This window comes from Apium graveolens, chromosome 3 (assembly GCF_009905375.1).
Source record: "Apium graveolens cultivar Ventura chromosome 3, ASM990537v1, whole genome shotgun sequence".
NCBI lineage: Eukaryota > Viridiplantae > Streptophyta > Magnoliopsida > Apiales > Apiaceae > Apium > Apium graveolens.
In genome coordinates this window covers 10,061,069-10,081,447 of record NC_133649.1, presented here as the reverse complement: position 1 = coordinate 10,081,447, position 20,379 = coordinate 10,061,069, and the positions used below count along the sequence as shown (strand labels likewise).

Genomic DNA, 20,379 nt, shown 5'->3' with positions numbered 1-20,379 from the left:
TGTCTGAGCAAGGAGTTTTGAATTGACTCCTCTAAGACAATTGGATATTAGGCAAATTCTCAGGGATGCTAAGGTAGTATATCAACTGCCCATTCAATGGAGATGATGTAGTGTGGATGAAGCCACCTGGAAAGATGAAGACTTGATCAGGGTTAACTTTCCTGCATTTTGTCAACCCTGAGGTCATGGTTGAATCTTAAGGAGGGGGGTTGTCTTGGTCTGTTGGAAGGATAGTAATGTGCTAGTATAACTGTGTGTTTTGTTCTGTTGTGTGTTTTGTGTGGTTAGTAAGGGTAATATTGTCTTTGTATTAGAGTTAGTTGTTGTAGGGTGAGCCTATAAAAGGACTTGTGATATGATGTGTTGTTGTGTGGAATATATGAAAATGAATCTATTTCCACCAATTTCTTTTTCTCTCTATAACTGCTTTCTCTCTCTAGGGTTTTTACCTCAATTCTCTCTCTAAACTCTGTCTCTCTCTCAATTCTGATCTCAATCTCTCTGTTTCTCTTCTAATCTCTCTCTTATTCTCTCTGATATGTTCTATAATTTCTACTTCTAGCTGTTTACTTACATTTCTGCACTTATAAATCAGAAAATACCAAAAACATACAAAAAACCTTTAAAATCATAAGTAAATCATGACAGATAAAAGTATATAAGGAAATTTTATCTATCACAAAAATTATATTCTAAAATTCACAGTCAGTTACAAAATTGAGGGTTTAACTAGAAAGCTAAGAGAAATTCATCTATCCATCTGACGTTTGGTGCGATTATTAAAGAGATACTCAGCAGTTCCATCCCTCTCTTGCCATCCAGTCAACTGCACAACTGCACCATCGATAATCAAGCGGTGCAGAACTCTTGTTATATTCCTCGTGTCATCAATTCCAACATGGTGAGTTCCTAGTACTTGCATCTTAAGTTGACGCAACATTGGGACCATACCTGTGGCCTGAATCTAGAAACAAAGTATGCTTTAAAAATATCGAAATACAGAACAAAAGCTCAAGGCTCAGAATTTGGTGTGTGGTAATGTAAGTTAATTGAACTAAATTGATATTTGTGAATTGTGATTAATTCATTAAGAGCAATAGCTTTACTTCTCAAAAACTGAATATTAATATGATATCACTCTCATAGAACACCAGTTCAGATAACCTCAACTATACTATATCACGGCAGCCTCAAACTCTATATACAGTATATAGGGACACTAATACGTGGATATGCATGGAATAGTACAGGACATTCAAGTGCTACACAACCCAACACTAAGCAGAAAACATGAAAATTAGGTCTTTTGCTTTTTAAAAAACCTAATTTCTACTGTCAAACTAAAAAGCACAGACGAAAGGAGGACAACCAAATGATCATAATTATTTTACATCCAAGAGTCGTGACACAGCATGCTTATGGTCTTTTGATTTATTCATCAAAATCCAAACTCTAGTTACACTTCAAATCTAATGATTATCTTGTTACACTAAGAATCTTATTAACACAAGAAAGAAAAATAATTACAATATCTAAAGTTGAACTGAAAAACAATCAAACATACTAATCATGCTTACCTCTCTGTTATAAAAGTTTAAGTAGATGTACTTCAGATTAATCCATTTCATAAAGTATGGAGGAAGCTTCATCCCTGCTACTACATATTGCTCCAGAATTTTAGTTTTAATATCCCAATTGCCAGTAATACATAAAAATAACAACATATCAGGATTAATCTTATTAGAAAACATAATAGCTTGCACAATGTCCATGAAGTCCACTTTTCACTTTACAGAACTTATGCAATAAACTGTTGTAACACACTTTTAACAAATTTGTTAACCATGACTATCGTATACATTCAACTAAAGAACTCAATAATATTTACAAGTTAGCTAACAATATAAGAAACTTGCAATCTGTCCCATAGTTTAATTACCGATAGTGAAGATACTGAAAATTATACATGGAAACAAAAAGAAAACATAAGCATGCTGCCAAGTTTCATTAGAAGAAAGCATGAAGGGAGGTTACCATCTATTTTCTCTTTTAATTCATTTTTCTCCATGGAAGTTGGATAATTTGAAATAAAATTTAATAAGTTTACCTGATACCTTAAATAATTGTAGTATCTCAGCATTACTGTGCTTTTCTTTTTAACAATGTTTCTCCGCTTATGTACATAATAAGGGAATAACTGTAAAAGGATGATTTTTTCTTCTAAACTCGGAACCTATTGAGAGAACATAATGTATATAACTTTTGCTTAATTTTACAGAAAGTTAATCTTTTTTATTTCTGTAAGAGTTAATACATACGACTTTATTCTTTTGGAAGTCTTGTTCACAGTGTTGTTCACATTAGAATCTAGAACAGATTTACATATGTATATTTGTTTCATGTATCAAAATTATAAACATTAATGCTAAAAACCGTATAATGAAATCAACAAATGTTAAATTCAAACTCACCAAGTTACGAATGCACCTCTGTCAAGATACCCCATGGGCTCCTTTGACCACGCATTATGTGTTGCAAGCCAATCTTCAAATTGTTGTATAACTTACTTAAATGGAATAGCCGTCTCATGCCTGACACTGAAAAAAATACAAAAAATAAATTTAGTCCAGTCCCTTCACATTGAACTTGCAATTTCGGCAGAGCTGCTCCAGATTTTACAGAGAACAATCAAATAAAATGTTGTCACACAATGTAATTTCCTCTCTCCCGGTCTCAATCTTAACTTCAAATGTCAAGATACGTATTATACTTCTATAACTGTAATTGTTTGATTAGAGTATCATTGAAGTGTGTGATTTAAATTTGACAAAAAAATATTGAGCTGATGTCTGGACATATGTAATTGATTATGCTAAATGAAAATGTGTTTTACAAAAGGTCAATATGGGAAGTAATCGGTTCCTTGATAAAGGCATAGACTTCAGTAATCAGTTAGAACAGAACTACTCCAGTATGTACTGGAAACTTCCACATAATATGATGTATGAAACCTTTAATTTATTTTACACAGAGAAATTTGTAACCTTGCGAAAATGTGAACATTGACTAACATACATGGGGATATCATGTGTGAAAATTAAGTATGATATATGTACAACTATACCCCTCTTATGAGTGTTTCTTATTTCTTAAGTATGCAAATGCTGCTGTTCAATCTCTTAAAATAAGGTTATAACAGTGTATGCATAAGTTGAAAACATAACTACCGAAGACTGCATTTTGTCACTAGAGGGTAAAGACCGGGTTAAAGACGCATTATCAGCTTGCACTTTGTGTATAAATACAGAACATTTCAGCCCCAACTTGCATATATGAGAACACTACATAAAATTAAACCATACTTGTTCACTCCAAATTGTCCATATTTTCCATCGCCATACTGGTTTGTGTATTCCTTGCTCATTCCAGTGGGCCTTACAAATCTGTGAGAAAAAAAATCATCAGTGATGAAAGACAATAGTATTTCACTAATATCAAAACAACTAAGTTCGGACCATAAACAATAAACTAAATAGCCTACATGACGAAAATATTGCATATAGTACAGATTTCACCTAAGGTAACTCCTACATGAGGATATAAATTTAACATTATCGTGATATGATTTAACTGTGAAGTTTTGAAGAAAGCTTATCTTTCATTTCAGTAAGAATCAAAATATATACAGAGAGAATGGGATCAATTTAGATCCTGAAAATCAGTGATCTGTCTGCCTAAATTACACTAAATCAGGGAACTGATTCACGTAACAACCATTCTTAATTTACAGCTACGCACACATAATATCTATATAATATACAACTAAATTCCTTAAATTAGAATTCCACACTCCCCCTCAAGCTGGGTTGTATATGCTTATCAGACCAAGCTTGAAACATAAATTTTGGAAGTTAGAGCGTGGAAGAGCTTTTGTTAGAATGTCTGCAGTTTGTTGCTTTGTAGGAAGATGGTTGAGAGATAGTCTTTCCTTCAATCTTCTCACTTATAAAATGTCGATCCATCTCAACATGTTTTGTTCGATCATGATGCACTGGATTTTTTGCTATAGCTATAGCTGATTGACTATCACTTTTCATGGAAATAGGCCCTTTTATAGTAACCTTAAGCTCGTTTAGTAATCGTCTAAGCCATATTCCCTCGCATATACCGAGTGCCAATGCCCTTAATTCAGCCTCTGCACTGCTGCGGGCAACAACTGATTGTTTCTTACTACGCCATGTTGTTAAATTTCCCCACACAGATGAACAATATCCCGAAGTTGATCTTATGTCAATAGGTGATCCAGCCCAATCAGCATCGGTGAATACTTCGATAGTTTGACTTTCACTCTTCCGGAAGAATAATCCTTTACCCGGATCCTTCTTGAGATATTGTAAGATTCTGTAGACTGCGTTCATGTGTTCTTGAGTAGGGCTGTTCATAAATTGACTAACCACACTTACAGGAAACCCAATATCTGGACGAGTGTGAGCAAGTTGTAGTAGTTTTCCTACCAGCCTTTGATATCGACCTTTATCAACACTTATACTAGTAGTTTGTAATTTTGTATTAGGGTCCATGGGAGTGTCAATAAGCTTGCACCCTGTCATTCCAGTTTCCTTTAAAAGGTCCAAGACATATTTTCTTTGCGAAATTGACAACCCTGCTCTTGACCGTGCAACTTCCATTCCAAGAAAGTACTTTAACGGTCCAAGGTCCTTGATCTCGAATTTTGTGGCAAACAATTTCATTAGACAGGATATCTCCTCCATATTAATTCCAGTAAAGACAATGTCATCAACATAAACAATAATAGCAGTAAGTCCTCTATTTGCCGTGTGTTTGACAAATAAAGTATTATCAGCTTGGCACTGAACATAGCCATCTTTCCTGAGTACATTTGTAAATTTCTCAAACCATTTCCGCCCAGATTGTCTAAGACCATACAAAGTTTAAATGAGTTTGCATACTTTGTTTGCTGGAAATCTGCTCTCAAACCCCGGGGGTATTTTCATGTATACTTCTTCCTCGAGATCTCCATTTAGAAAGGCGTTTTTAACATCAAGTTGCAGCAGTGGCCAGTCCAAATTAACAACAATAGAGATGAGAACTCTGATGGTGTTTAATTTTGGCAACAGGGGCAAACGTTTCTTGATAATCAATCCCATAAGATTGAGTGAATCCCTTTGCCACAAGGCGTTCCTTAAGCCTTTCAACACTTCCATCAGCTTTGTGCTTCACGGAAAATACCCACTTACATCCTACAACACGTTTTCCAGGAGGAAGAGTGGTAATTTTACAGGTTCTATTCTTTTCGAGCGCTCTTATTTCTTCAAGAGTTGCTGTCTTCCATTCAGGTATTTGTAAGGCTTTCTGGACTGAATTAGGAATTGAGACCTGATCAATTTTGGTAACAAAGGCTCTGAACCGTGGTGACAGTTTTGCATAGGATACGTGATTTTGTATTGGATGATGAGTGCATGTTCTGACTCCCTTTCACAATGCAATTGGCAAGTCCATATCAGAACTTAAATCTGGTGTCGGCTGATCAGATAATGTATTTGATGTAATGTCAACCTTACCTTGAGTTTTTTCGATGGAAATTGGAGCCGGTGAAGAGTCATGGTCATGCTGAAATTGTGCAAGTTGCAACCGGGGCCGTTCCTGAGGCTTTTTCCTTCGAGAATAGACTTTGATTTCATCTGACTTTTGGGTTTGGTCGGAAATGGATTTGGTCATTGGAGGTGGATCAACTAACTTATGAGTCGGAATTTGCTCTAACATTTAAAAAGGAACATGTGCCTCGACTATAGGAGTATTTTTAATGAACGAGTTCCAATCCCAATTCTGAGATTCTGTTACTCTACTCTCCCCCTGAATTGAAGAATTTGGGTAAAAAAGCTCTTTATCAAAAAAGGTGACATCCATGGAATGGAAAAAACGCTTAGTGAGCGGACAACAACATTTGTAACCCTTTTTATTAGGAGAGTAACCGAGAAATATACATCTCAAGGCTCTTGGATCAAATTTTCCTCGATTTTGAGAATTGATGTGAACAAACACAGTACAACCAAATATTTTGAGAGGACGTTTATTTATAATGTGTGATGTGGGAAATAGTTCAAGAAGTGACTGCCTCGGTGTTTTATAATTCAGAGTCCTAGAAGGCATTCTATTGATGAGGTAAGTGGCTGTGAGGATTGCATCCCCCCAAAAATGTTTAGAAACATTGGAGGTGAAAAGTAAAGAGCGTGCAACCTCAAGAAGATGAAGATTTTTCCTCTCTGCCACCCTATTTTATTGGGGTGTGTCAACGCAAGAACTTTGATGTACAATGCCATGAGTTTGTAAATATTACCCGAGAGTAGAGTTGAAAAAGTCACGTGCATTATTAGTCCTAAGCACTTGAATATTTGCTTTGAACCGGTTTTGGATCATGACATGAAAAGATTTAAAAATGTGACTGGCTTCGGATTTTTGTTTCATTAAAAATACCCAACTAAGACGAGTATGATCATCAACAAAGAGTAAGAACCAACGAGCCCCACTAACATTTGTAGTTCGCGATGGCCCCCAGATATCACTGTGTATTAATGAGAAAGGTTCGGAAGATTTATGTGGCTTAGAAGTATAGGTACTATGAGTGTGCTTGGACAATTGACATATATCACAATTAAACAATTTTGAACTTTTATTGATAAATAAATATGGAAAGAGTCGTTCAAGGTACATAAAGTTTGGGTGACCAAGACGATAGTGCCACATCATAACATCACTATCTTTATTTGACAAACTTGATGACAATAAACTACTTGGAGAATGATAAAAAGAACGAGAAGACTCTTTATTAGGAAACACTCGAGAGATTTGAGGTGTGAGAATATAGAGACCAGCATGAAGTTCAGCATTGCCAATCGTCCTCCCCGATTCCAAATCCTCAAATTTACAATAATTGGCAGAAAATTTAGTCATACAATTCAAGGCATTTGTAAGTTTGCTTACAGACAATAAATTACAGTCTAAATTTGGAACAAACAACACAGATTGTAAGGATATATTCTCTGATAGAGACACAGTGCCAACTCCTGCTACTTTTGAGCGTGATCCATCAGCTATTCGAACAAAAATAGGTCTGTTGCATGGACTATATGATGAAAAAAGAGTGTGATTTTCAGTCATGTGATCCGAGGCACCATAATCAACTATCCACATATTTGATTTAGATTTTGCTGCACTAAGTGCTAAAGAAGTACCTCTATTTGCTACACCTACTGTCCCAACTGTAGAGGATGACTGAACACCGACTTCAGTAATCAACTTTTGAAGAGTTTCAAGTTGTTCTTTTGTGAAAGGTCCTGAATTTTTGGTAGTTTCGGTAATGGCTGCATTCGCACGATTTTCCCATTCATTTGGCCCACGATTAGGCTTCCAATCAGCAGGTTTACCATGTAGTTTCCAGCATGTCTCCTTGGTGTGTCCTGGTTTGCGATAATGATCACACCAAGGTCTCCCCTTGCGAGGCTTGTTACCGCTTATTTGTTGAGGAGGGCACGGGCAGCGTGAGCCAGTGCATATGCTTCATTTTGAGTTGGCAGCAAATTTTGACTCGCAAGTGCATAACTTTCTGATGGAGGAAGGTTATCCAGTTTGCCCAACATAACCTTTCTTCGACTTTCTTCCCTGCGAACCTCAGAGAATGCTTCTCTTAAACTATGAAGTGGTTTGGTTGCAAGAATCCGACCACGAACTTCATCAAGAGACTTATCAAGTCCCATAAGAAACTTAAAAACCCGCTTGTTCTCCACAATCTTCTTGTATGTTGTACCATCATAAGAACATTTCCAATCATGGGATTCAAATAAATCGATTTGTTGCCAATTTCGAGTGAGGTTTGAAAAATAAACAGTAACAGATGAAGTACCTTGTTTGAGGTCTTGAAAGATACTCTCTATGTGAAATAACTCAGAAGTATTCTCACCGCTAGAGAAAGTATCACGAGCTGCTTCCCAGATTTCTTGGGCTGTGGAATACAGGAGAAAGTTTTCACCAATTTCAGTAGACATGGAGTTGATCAACCATGACATGACCATGTTGTTTTCAGAACGCCACACTTTGAAGGTGGGATCTGATTTGTTGGGAGGTTTCGCAACCCCTGTGAAATAGTCATCACGGCCCTTGCCACTAACGAACATCATAATAGACTTAAACCACTGAAGATAATTATGACCAATTAGCTTATGGTTGGTCACAGGAAGAATAGTGTTGTCTGCCATGGGCGAATTGACAAAAGGACTGTGTCTGGAAAGAAGGTTAACGGTTGATGATGAGGATATTTCTTTATCATACATGATTGATGTATAGGTAAAAAGATTAAAAGATGCAAGCTACTGGAAAGGAATTGTGGCTGCTGAATTAGGATAATCCTTCAAGCTCTGATACCATGAAGTTTTGGAGAAAACTTATCTTTCATTTCAGTAATAATCAAAATATATATAGAGAGAATGTGATCAATTTAGATCCTGAAAATCAGTGATCTGTCTGCCTAAATTATACTAAATCAGGGAACTGATTCACGTAACAACCATTCTTAATTTACAGCTACGCACACATAATATCTATATAATATATAACCAACTTTCTTAAATTAGAATTCCACAAACTGTAAAAGAGATTTTACTTTTTACCACTTATAATTACCGATTATACTTTATTTTATAAAAATGGTTGTAACCGTTGGTAAACATTTGCTTATAATTTACATGTGAGTCGAGTGATAAAGCTGCTCTTGTAAAAATATAGCCAAGTAGTTGAACTGATCTCAGAGCAAAGAAAAACAAAAAATATTATCAACAGAAATAAACAACCTGTGGAAGAAATCGACAAGCTTCAGGGTTTTGGCATCAATCATCAGCACAGGAAATTCAAGAATCTCAACTTTTCCCTCTAAATCAAGCACAAGGAAAAAGTCGAACTCTTGAGGCTGTGCTTGCTTCAAGTCAAAACGCTTTGTATCGAGCTCTGGAAAACTATGATTGAACGTCTTTAAGTGGGTTTGGTGATCCATCTTCTTGATAGCAAAGAAACACAATACAAAATCATAAAATCTCTGTGCTGAGAGACAATGATAACACCATGAGCTCAAGTAACACACTATATGCACAGACAGACCTCACTCAACTAACCCTCACTTTCACCGATCTGTTACATTTAAGGCCTGATCTTATTAACCTCCCATTACAATCATCTTCTACAGTCTATAAGTAGATTAAAGATCTAAAATTAATAAAACAAGAGCAGAAACATGCTACTACTATTACTGTTGTAATTTGCAAATTCCACACATCAAATATGATCTGCTTATAGATAAATAATTCCAATATATATTTCATAATCAAAACACTAAAACAGTTTTACCAATCTATATCTCCAACACACGCTTCCTAGTTTAGGTCAAGATTCTCATTATTAACTAGGTTTGCTTGAGCAAAACAATCCCCCTATAATCAATAATACAGTACAAAATCAAACGACATCGTCAACTTTGATCCCAAACTTATATACAAAAACCAACAGTATTTACTATAAACTCTTATCTCTATAGTATATATGGACCGATAACGCAAATATGACAAATTATAATAAAGAGTAACTGATCCCACACACACAGGGAGTAATAAATTTTTCTTAAAAATTGAAACTGAAGCACATAAGAAACATACCTTATTGCAGCAACCTAGAGTGAAATACAAGCACAAAGGCCTAGAAATAGCACTTTGAGTGAGAGTTTTAAAATCCATCTTAAAAGAGGATCGTTCAGTAGAGAAAGAACCTGATGCACCAGATATACCTAAGAAACGAATTCATCAGCAAAATAATTACACAAAACAAAACTGCACAGAGAACAAACTAGATACACATATACATAACATTTTACAAAGAATTGGGATACAAATATTTCTCTTCTTCAGTCTGTTTTCAATTTTTGCGATATTAGTAAGAATAATTACGAAAGCGTACAAAACTATTTATGTAAGTGTGTGGGTGCGCGCGGGGTTTTATAATTTCAACTAGCACTAGCAGCACTAGCAGCACTAGCTGCTAGTGTAGTGCTGCTAGTGCAACAACTCGTGGACCGGGATTTGCTTTTCGAGACTGCTTACAATCACGAGACTTATGTCCAGCTTGTCCACAATTATAATAAGTCCCCTTAAGTTTACTACATCTCGAAGCATAATGTCCTTCTTGACCACAATTGTAACAACTTTGTGATTGTTGAACTCTACTTAGGGGTGTACACGGATCGGGTTGGACGGATTGAGAGAATTTAGCAACCCAACTCAATTAGTTCGGGTTTTCAAAATTTCAAACCAACCCAAACCGTTTAAATTTGTAACCCAAACCAATTTGTATTGTTCGGTTTGGTTCGGTTTGGATCGGTTTGATCGGTTTATTAAATATACAAAATTAATATAAAAAATTATAATAAAACATAAGGTTTCAAAGTTTAAAACACTTTAAAATAGTTCAAAACAATATTACAATCCTCCATATTAAATAGTCTTAAGCATCTAATTTTCGACATCAAAAGTACTAATAAAATTGCTTACGCTTTAAATATTGGAATGAATCATAAATGTAAAAAATATAACACTAATCAAACATCTATTGTTGTTACGAAATGAACTATGAACACGGAGGTTATAAGTTACATTTATAGTTAGAGATATATGGATCTATGTAAATGGCCTAAACATAATTTTGGATTAACTTATTATCATGTACATATATATTTTAATCGGGTTGGGTTGGATTGGTTTAAAATTATCGAAAACTATATCCAAACCAATTAAATCGGGTTGACATTTTTTCAACCCAACTATATATCAGGTTGAAAAAAATCGGTTTGGTTCGGCCGAAATAGGATCGGTTCGGTTTGGATTGGTCGGGTTGGCCAAACCGTGTACACCCCTAACTCTACTTATCATATCAATTCTCTCATCACTATTACGACGATTTCCTTCAGTTTCACCAACACGTAAAATAGAAGATAACAATTCAGATATAATGAACACATAACAAAATAGATGTAACAATTCATAAAATCGTGTAGATAATGTATCAGATAAATTGATTATTGATCACACAGACAAATAAACAAACACGTATATGAGTGAAAAATAGCCTTAAATCTCTCAATTCGGGAGAAAATGGTCCAAAATATCACAACTCAGCATCAATAACCCTTAATATCACGGAAAAAACGCAACAAAAAAATGCGTTTTCACTTTACAGAATAACAACAGTTACTTTTCTTAATAGGCTGAGTGATGTTACTTTTCTTAATAGGCTGAGTGATGTTCCTCCATAAAAATTGTTTGAGTAACGCATTCATTTTATGCGTTTGGATATAGGTACACGCATTTCAAAACTGTGTTTATACAACTAACGCATTATTGATACGCGTTTTTAGAAAGGAAAAAAAATAAAAATTTAAAAAATTTAAAAATAATAAAAAACGCAAAGTATAATTGTGTTTTTGAAAAACATTTGTAAAAAATGCGTTTTTAAGTGATATAAAAGGCCATATTTTAATATTTGTAAGATTTTTGGGTCTTTTGTTCCAAAATTGTGATAATAAGGGCCATTAGTAGCGTATAAGAGACAGACCTGAAGTGGAGTGTGACATTGCTTTGACTTGAAGAACACGGTAGAGAAGAAAGGTAAAGAAAGAGAGAATGAAAAGCTGGGGTATATAATGAGAAATTAGAATACGTATTATATGTTCTAGTAAAGTAAATTTTGACGTGAGTTAGAATCGAATTCAGGTATTTAGTTCGACAAAAAATAAGTAGCTATGTTATCGCGCTTTTTTAAAATATTGATAATAATTATTTTGAAATGGAAAAATCGTTCCCAAAATTATTTCTAAATGATGACGCTGATGTACTAGACAAATACTGGATAACTTTCTTTTGAATTCACATGTATACAAATGTATCCACAAATTAAAACATGCTAAATGTAACGTCACGTTATTCGAAAAAAATTTGAACCTATCTGTTCAGTTTGTCCGGTGATTTTGCAAAAAAGATGTGGTAAAAATATATTAATAATTACAAAGTTTAAAAAAAGTAAAAATATGATAAGAATTTTAATGTTGAAATTTGATATAGTTGAAGCATAAAACAAATTAGATCTGTTTTCTAATTTACATACATAAAGAAGCATGTTTCTGTTCAAATTCAGTATAATTTTTTTTCTATAAAAAAGAAAAATTGCATTTTCTGTTAGAAAATTAGGATTTTAGAGCTTAATTTAATTATGTTCTTGATGTTAATCCTAAAATCTAATGATTGAAAATTGTTCAATGATATTTGAACTTAAATTTTCATGTATGGTTTTAAGAATTTTCTTAATAAAATCCATATGAAATGAGAGTTGAAAGTAGCTTGGAAAAACTTGGAAAATTTGAGAATGTTTGTCCCACATTGAAATAAATAAAGGGGGTTGTGTGCTTTATATGGTATTACCCACATGAGTAGTATACAACTACTAAGGTGTGTGATGGTCCATTGTGTTGTTGTGTGCTTCATGCGCACACACACCCGCGCACACACACCCGCGCACGCCCCGCCCCGCCCCGCACCGGACCGGACCGGGGCGGGGCGGGTCGGGTCGAAGGGCGATTTGGGCGAATGTCTCGCGTACGCGAGGCGACCTGGGCGAGGATTTTATTTATTTGACTTAAGTTCTGATAATAATGTGGGTGTTAATGTGAAAAGCTGTTACAAATAATTTAAATTCAAAATCTGATCAGTTTTGATTTTTTCATTAATGAAGCAGTTTAATTCAGACATTAAGTGTGTTGACAGTTTCATTTTTCCTCTCCTATAAATAGAGGCTAAACTGAATGAATAAGTACAACACACTACATTCTCTTCTCTTCTCTTCAACCTCTCTGCATTTCTCTCCCAAAAGTCCTGAAGTGCTGATATTTTCCGGCGACTGAGGTGCTGGTCGAAGTGGAGCTTTTGTTGCTGCTGTTAACATAAACTCCGAGCTGTTTTATCCTGGTGGAGATATTGTGCGCATCCCAAACGCAGCAGGTAGGGGCAATATTCTTTTCAAGAGCAGCCAGGACTTCGAGCAAGGCCTGGTGACTCAGCTGTGATCATTTTCTTGGCATTTTGTATCTGTGAACCTTTATTTCAGTCACTGTTAAAAGCTATGGTTTCGGGTACATCTTTCTTTCTCTCTTCGTTATTTCAGTTACTGATTTTGTTTACCTGCATGTTTTGTTTTGTTAACTGTGGTCTTGGCCTAAACTTGCTAAATTCTTTATACACTTGCTTCTATGTTGCTATATTTGTTAGTGAGATTTCCAACATTCTTGAAGAGAATATTAGTTATATAGAATTTAGCATAATGGTAAACGAAAGTGAGGTTATCGTTGGTGGTGGTAGCAGTTCGGGTGCAACTGCTGGGGCCATTGATTGGACCACCTATAGTTTCCCACAGGCTGTTGAACTAACCGGTTTACCGGAGAAATTCAACGGTGGCATTGGCTTTTCTCGCTGGCAGAAAAGGATGAAGTTGTGGCTGACTATAAAGGGTCTGTGGCCGGTTGTGGAATATGAGAAGCCAGTAGTGGATCAAGAGAAGGCTGACACAGTTAAGGCTTTTGCGAAGTGGGATGAGAAGGATGGAGTGGCTAGGGCGGCCATTCTGGCGGCACTAACAAACACTTTGTTTGATGTCTATTCTTCTGATGCCTACTCTGCAAAACTCTTATGGGAGAAGCTGGACCAGACACATAATACTGACTCACAAGGTCTAGAAAAGTATTCTGTGGCAAGGTTCCTCGAGTTCAAGCTGGTGGACAATAAGTCCATGACTGAGCAGGTGCATGAGTTCGAGATGATAGTGCATGCTTTGAAGGAGTCTGGAATGAATCTCCCGGAGAAGTTCAAGGTGATGAGTGTGATTGAAAAACTCCCGAAGTCTTGGGAAGAGTTCTCTCTCTTCCTGAAAAGACAGAAAGGAGAGATCACCTGGACCAACCTTATGCTGGACATCTCGGTGCAAGAACAACACAAGTCCAAACAGGGACATGTGATGCCAACTGAACACGGTACCTCGAAGGTAAACATAGCAACTGTAGGACAAAAGAGGAAGGCTTTTGCTAAGAAATCTAATAGTAATAAACCTAAGAGTGACAAGGACAAGGACAAGAAACCCAAGGCAAACAAACCATGCTGGTCTTGTGGGCAGGTTGGGCACTGGAGTAAGGACTGCCCTACGAAGAAAGCGAAGAAAACCGAGGTAGCGCAAGCAAATGTTGTGCTTGGAACCGCAAGTGGGCCTGTAGTGAACATGGTTGTTGGTGAGGCTACGGCTTCTGAAACCGACGTTGACCGGTATGTATCCTACAACCCTGTAATATTTTCTACCTATCTGTCAAATGAATGGTTGATAGATACTGGAGCTAATGTACATATTTGTGCTGATATTAGTTTATTTGTATCTTATCAACAGAGTCATAGCCTGACTGTGAAGATGGGGAATGCTAGTGTTGCTCAAGTACATGGAGTTGGAAACGTGGATCTGAAGTTCCCTTCAGGACGTATTCTATCTCTGACGAGAGTGCATCATGTTCCCAACATGCGTAGAAATATAATAAGTGGAAGCTGTTTAGTTTCTAGTGGTTTTGAAATTTCGTTCAAGTGTAATAAAGTAGTTCTTATTCACACTGGTACATTCTTTGGCAAGAGTTACTTGTCAAATAGTTTATTTGTTATTAATGCGGATCCCGTTTTGGGAAATTTGAATAATAATGTTATTCCTACTGTTAACTTATTGAATCCTCAGATATATGGCATGCTAGACTAGGTCATTTAAACTTTGGTGCTCTTAAGAACATGATGAACTTAGAGTTGATACCAAAACATACCATAGAAAAGAATTCTAAATGTCAAGTATGTGTGTCTGCTAAACAAATAAGGAAACCTTTTCATAACGTTGTTAGGGATTCAGACTTGTTAGATTTAGTACATGATAGGGTATAAAAGACCCGGGTAGGCGTCAACCTAGACTAAAGGAAGAAGGCTCAACCGACCTGCTAAGACCCCCCTCTCCCAGGCCAATCAAGCACAGGAGCCCAGGCCCGGGCCTATCCTACTTCCCAGATCCGGATCCGCCTGCATACCCGGATCCGGATCAGGACTAAAACCACAATGAGGGAGGTCCCAGCAAGCACATGCACATCCCACAACCCGCCAAGCAAAGGTACGTGGGCACGTGACTATGACAGCTATCAACAACCAGCGCACCAGACAAGCACGGCGCGTGTCAGGGGCCGTTAGGACACTCTGGAGGTGGTCCTCCCCTGGACACATGTAAGCAATCCACCCAAGCCAGGCGCCCTCTGGTCCCAAGATCCCACGGCCCAGATTTAGAGGTAACTACCCCTAAACCCTACCTTGGGGCTATATATACCCCCGAGGCTGAAGGGTTTGGGGGTTGGAAAATATTTTCTCTTGCACTCACACACTCACATACACTCAAATACATATAACAGCCATCACATAAAAACACACATACACAGCAGCCTCTAAATTATATAAACGTATATCCCTTCATCTTCTCCAAAGCCTGTTCTCATTCTCATACCGGAGGCTCCGTGAGAGCCAAACCCCCCTTCCGGTGTTGTTTTGCAGGCGCCCAACCTGCAGCTACACCTCTCTCACGCACAGAAGGTCCAGGAACGCCGACGGACGGAGCCGCCCGCTCACCGGAGTTATCATTTGGCGCTAGAAGGAGAGGGCTCCATCCTTGGGTCTCGGTGCCCCTGGATTCATCTTCATCAGCAAACTCTTGAGAGAGTCCACTTTCAAACCTGTAAGAACATAGACAACAAAACCCTTTCTTGAATATGAGTTTTCATTTTGAACACGTTTGTATGAGCTTCTTGCTTTAGGTCGTGTTTGTGTGAGCCCGCTCTTGTTTGTTAAGTTTTAGTTGTTTAGGGTTTGATAGTCTCGGTAATCTCGAAGCCTGGGATTTAATAGTCTTGCTGGTTTAAAACCCAGAACTGTTTTAGCCTGCGTATTTTCTTTTGTGTTCAAGAGCCTGTTGTTCTTATTTGGTATTATTTTTAGCAAAACCCAGAAAGTTTGCTTGCTGTTATTCTGGACAATTTTTGTAATATTCAAAAAAGCAACCTCAGATCCACATTTGTAGCCTCAAATCTTGGTTAGTTATTTGTACAATTGTGGTAATGGCAAGAGCAGGAAAAAGTACAGCTGGTAGGTCCTCCGCCAGTACCCACATTCAGGATCAAGACCCCTCTCAAGTTCAAGAACCTGAGGGAGACAGGGAAACCTTCCAGGAGCAACCACTGACACAACATACTCCAATCAGGGATGCTAGAAATGTCATAGAGCTAAATCAGTACAAGTACACAAATGTTCCAGTTGCAGAGGAGCATATGGCCAACTTAACAAGCCATGAACTTGCTGAAGCAATCAGGCTCTACAGGGATGAACAAGCCCGGGCTTAGATGGAATTTGAGCAAGATGATGAGCAAGAAGAGTCCGGGGACTCTCAGCAATCCAGGAGATCTGTCTTCAACCGAATTGGGGCTAAGGCAAAAAAGAATCAAAAAGAACCTAGCAAAAAGGAGACAGAAGCAACCAGAAAGAAAAAGCTAGAAGAAATCAGAGAAAAGATAAGAAAAGAGGAAGAGGAAAAGCTGGAGCAAAAAATTCAGAAAAGAATGCAGATGGAGGAGGAGAGACTCCTAGCTAAAACAAAAGGAAAAAGAGCACGGAGGGACCCTACCCCCGAACTCATTTCCGATGACGAGGAGGAGGGTCAGAAAGACCTCAAGGAAATGATCTACGAGCTCCAGAGAAAAATGGAGAAAGAATCCGGGGTGGAAGTTGGGGAAACCCTCACGCCCTTCAGCCACTCCCTAGAAGCCATCCCCCGACAGAAAAATCTCAAACACTACAACTTCGATTCTTTCGATGGGCTGGGGGATCCGGAAGAGCACCTCAACTATTTCGAACAGATAGCTCAGATATACTATTACAATGACTTGACGAAATCCAGATTCTTCGCCTCGACCCTCAAAGGGGGGCTCAAAGATGGTTCAGCAGAATCCCATCAAGAAGCATCCACTCCTGGAAAGAATTCAGAGAAGCCTTCCTTAGAAGATTCAGAGCTAATAAAACACATGAAATGCACATGTGCCACCTGGAGACAATCCGCCAGTACGATAACGAAGCACTCTCAGCCTACATGCGGAGGTTCCAGGAAGCCATCAACAAAGTTTTGAATCTCGATGAAAGGGAGGCTCTAAGCATATTTCGAAGAAACCTAGACCCAGAACACAACGAGAGATATATTGTGGAATTAATAAACAAGGAACCCCAAAGCCTGACCGCTGCTTATTCTATGGCAGCCCGGTTCATAAAAGAAACGGATGTTCTCCAGGCAATGAGAATGACTTGGAATGGAGGGAACAAGAACAAATCTTCTGATGACCGACCGAAAGGGGGTTACCATCAGGAGAAAAAGTTCAAACAAAGCAACCAAACCCAGCAAACAAACGTTGTACAAAACACCCCAATATTCCAAAGATTGGGTCCTAAAACAGAATCCAAAAGTGATCCCGGTCCCCCTAGGCAGCAAAGGGAGCCTAGGCAAGAGCCAGAGTGGACACAACTAAACAGGACCCTGGAAGAGATACTGAAGGAGATCAAGGGAAAGCCATTCTACTATCCTCCAAAGCCAATGCAGACTCCCCCAGAGAGCAGGCCTTACAACAGGCAGTGCGACTACCATGAAACTCATGGACACAAGACTGAGAATTGTCTCTCTCTAAAATACTTCATTGAAGATCAAGTCAAGAAAGGCAACCTGAATCAATACATCTCAAGGGAGAAAAATCAGAGAGAAGAAAGGCCAAGAAAGGGTAAAAATGTGGTAAATGTGGTCCTGGGAGGCTCACACTCTCCCCCTAGGAGCCCGGGCTCAGGGGGTGAGGTATTCTCAATCCAATCCTACCCGGAGATGATGATCTCATTCAGCAGCAAGGATTATGAAGGAGTCAACCCGAATCACAATGAAGCCTTGGTTGTAACACTTGATATCTTTGACAACGAAGTAAGAAGGATGTTGATCGATAATGGATCCTCAGTAAACATACTCTTCAAGCATACTGTGGACAGGATGAAGCTTGGGAGCGTACGCTCCAATGAATGCCAAGAGGACCCTCTATATGGGTTCGGGAACAACTTGGTCCCGATCCAAGGAACTTTGTACTTGCCAGTAATTTTTGGATCGGCCCCAAACCAAGTTACCCATGTGATTAAGTTCTACGTGATCAATACTCCCTCATCTTACAACGGCATAATTGGGCGCTCAGCCTTGACCAGGATCCAAGCAATCACCTCCATATCACATTTGAAAATCAAGTTCCCAACCCCAACCGGGGTAGGAGAAATCAAGGGAGACTATGAGGTAGCTGAAAGATGTTATAGCCAGGCTCTGGTAATGGCTGAGACCCATCAAGACAACAAGAGAAAGGCTGTCGTGCTCCGGAAATAGCAAAGTATTAAGAAACATCGCCAACAATCAAGGGATGATGGGAGAAAAGAAGTCCAGGTCATAGAGACCCTCTCAGATCCAAAAGCGACCAAACAAGGCTCAGAAGAGCAAAAAAGCAACCAAGTCACAAAGGGGATTGAATTGGGCCTAGGCATTGACCAAACCAACCCTACTGTGCAAGAAACCAACCCAGAAATGACTGAAGAAAGAGACAGTAAAGAGATGACAGCCCAGGCTCAGATTTATATGAAAAAGAACACAGAGGCCCGGATCCAAAAGATGGTATCAGATACGGATCAATCCAAGATAGAGGCCGCTGTTGAAACAGAAACAATTCAGATCAGCAAAAGCGATCCTTCAAAAAAGATAAAGATAGGATCCGAGCTCGAGCCTAATTTCAAAAAAGACCTGGTTTCACTACTCAAGGGGTACTCTGATATATTCGCTTGGACCCCAAAAGAAATGCCCGGGTTGGATGAATCCATAGCAATGCATAGCTTGGACGTCAACCCAGAGAGGAAGCCAGTCAAGCAAAAGAGAAGAAATTTCGCCCCGGAGAGGCAGAAAGCAATCGATGAAGAAATTGAGAAACTACTAAAAGCTGGAATATTATGCGAAGTCAAGTACCCAGAATGGCTGGCAAATGTAGTGATGGTTAAAAAACCAAACGGAAAGTGGAGAATGTGTATCAATTACACAGACTTGAACAGTGCATGCCCCAAAGACCCCTACCCCTTGCCAAATATTGATCAATTGATCGATGCAACCTCTGGGCATGTGATGCTAAGTTTCATGGACGCCTATTCGGGTTACAACCAGATCAAGATGAATCCCAGAGACATTCTAAAGACAGCCTTCATCACCCACAGGGCGGTTTATGCCTATGTAATGCTGCCGTTCGGATTGACTAATGCGGGAACAACATATCAAAGGGCAATGAATAAAATCTTCAAGGACCAGATTGGAAGGAACCTGGAATCCTATGTGGACGATATGATTGCAAAATCCACAAGCGTCCCCGGGCACATAGGAGACCTGAGAGAATGCTTCGACAACTTGAGAAAATACTCACTCAGGCTCAATCCAGAAAAATGCACATTTGGAGTAGGGGCAGGAAAATTCCTTGGATTCATGATAAGCAACCGAGGAATTGAAGCCAACCCAGAAAAGATAAAGGCAATTCAAGAGATGAAGGCTCCCAGAACACAAAAAGATGTGCAGAAGCTAGCAGGATCACTAGCAGCACTCAGAAGATTCATCTCCAAGCTAGCTGAGAGATGCATACCCTTCTTTGACCTATTAAAAGGAGCAACCAACAAGAGAGAAGTTAATTGGAGCCCGGAATGCCAAAGCGCATTTGAAGAAATCAAAAGGTACCTTTCTCAACCCCCTGTGTTAACAAAAGCTCAACCCGGGGAACCCCTATGCCTTTACCTGTCAGCAGGGGCCCTGGCAGTTGGAGCAGCCTTGATCAGGGAAGAGAACGGCAAACAACAACCAGTTTATTATGTGAGCCAAGTGCTAAAAGATGCAGAGACCCGGTACCCGAGACTAGAAAAGTTTGCTTATGCCTTAGTCACAGCATCCAGGAAACTCAGACACTACTTCCAGGGAAGGGAGATACGAGTTGTAACAAATCAACCATTTAGGAAGATAATACACAAGCCAGATGTCTCAGGGAGGTTGGTAAATTGGTCAGTTGAGCTAAGTCAGTTCAATCTAAGTTTCATTCCTAGAACAGCAATCAAAGCACAGGCTCTAGCTGAT

The 20,379-nt window shown here is 38.5% G+C and overlaps 2 protein-coding genes across 11 annotated transcripts in view; one reads left to right on the top strand and one right to left on the bottom strand.

Moving 5' to 3' along the window:
- LOC141711642 (protein yippee-like At5g53940) overlaps positions 1–20,379 on the top strand; it is a 255,796-nt gene that overhangs the window by 77,147 nt on the left and 158,270 nt on the right. The window lies entirely within an intron of this gene.
- On the bottom strand, positions 676–10,236 carry LOC141710581 (putative exonuclease domain-containing protein At3g15140). 10 transcript variants are annotated; one of them, XR_012570967.1, is made up of 7 exons: positions 10,018–10,236; positions 9,720–9,847; positions 8,865–9,064; positions 3,363–3,443; positions 2,472–2,597; positions 1,578–1,657; positions 676–964 (listed from the first exon to the last, which is right to left on the bottom strand). XR_012570967.1 is itself a non-coding variant. In XM_074513145.1 (6 exons), exons 1-4 carry the CDS (start codon positions 9,795–9,797, stop codon positions 2,564–2,566), a joined length of 396 nt encoding a protein of 131 aa, XP_074369246.1. In that variant the 5' UTR covers positions 9,798–10,236; the 3' UTR covers positions 676–964; positions 1,578–1,657; positions 2,472–2,563. The 10 variants fall into 10 exon arrangements, 7 of the variants coding, with proteins under 7 accessions (XP_074369246.1, XP_074369247.1, XP_074369248.1 ...); XR_012570966.1 differs by having other exon boundaries at positions 8,865–9,111; positions 9,720–10,236; XR_012570965.1 differs by having other exon boundaries at positions 9,720–10,236.

Coding starts and splice junctions, on each gene's coding strand:
- LOC141710581 (XM_074513145.1), bottom strand. CDS start 9,797: ATGGATTTTAAAACTCTCACTCAAAGTGCTATTTCTAGGCCTTTGTGC. Junction 3,444..8,864: donor CTTGTCGATTTCTTCCACAG/GTTGTTTATTTC, acceptor TTTTTCTCACAG/ATTTGTAAGGCCCACTGGAA. Junction 2,598..3,362: donor GGACAATTTGGAGTGAACAA/GTATGGTTTAAT, acceptor TATTTTTTTCAG/TGTCAGGCATGAGACGGCTA.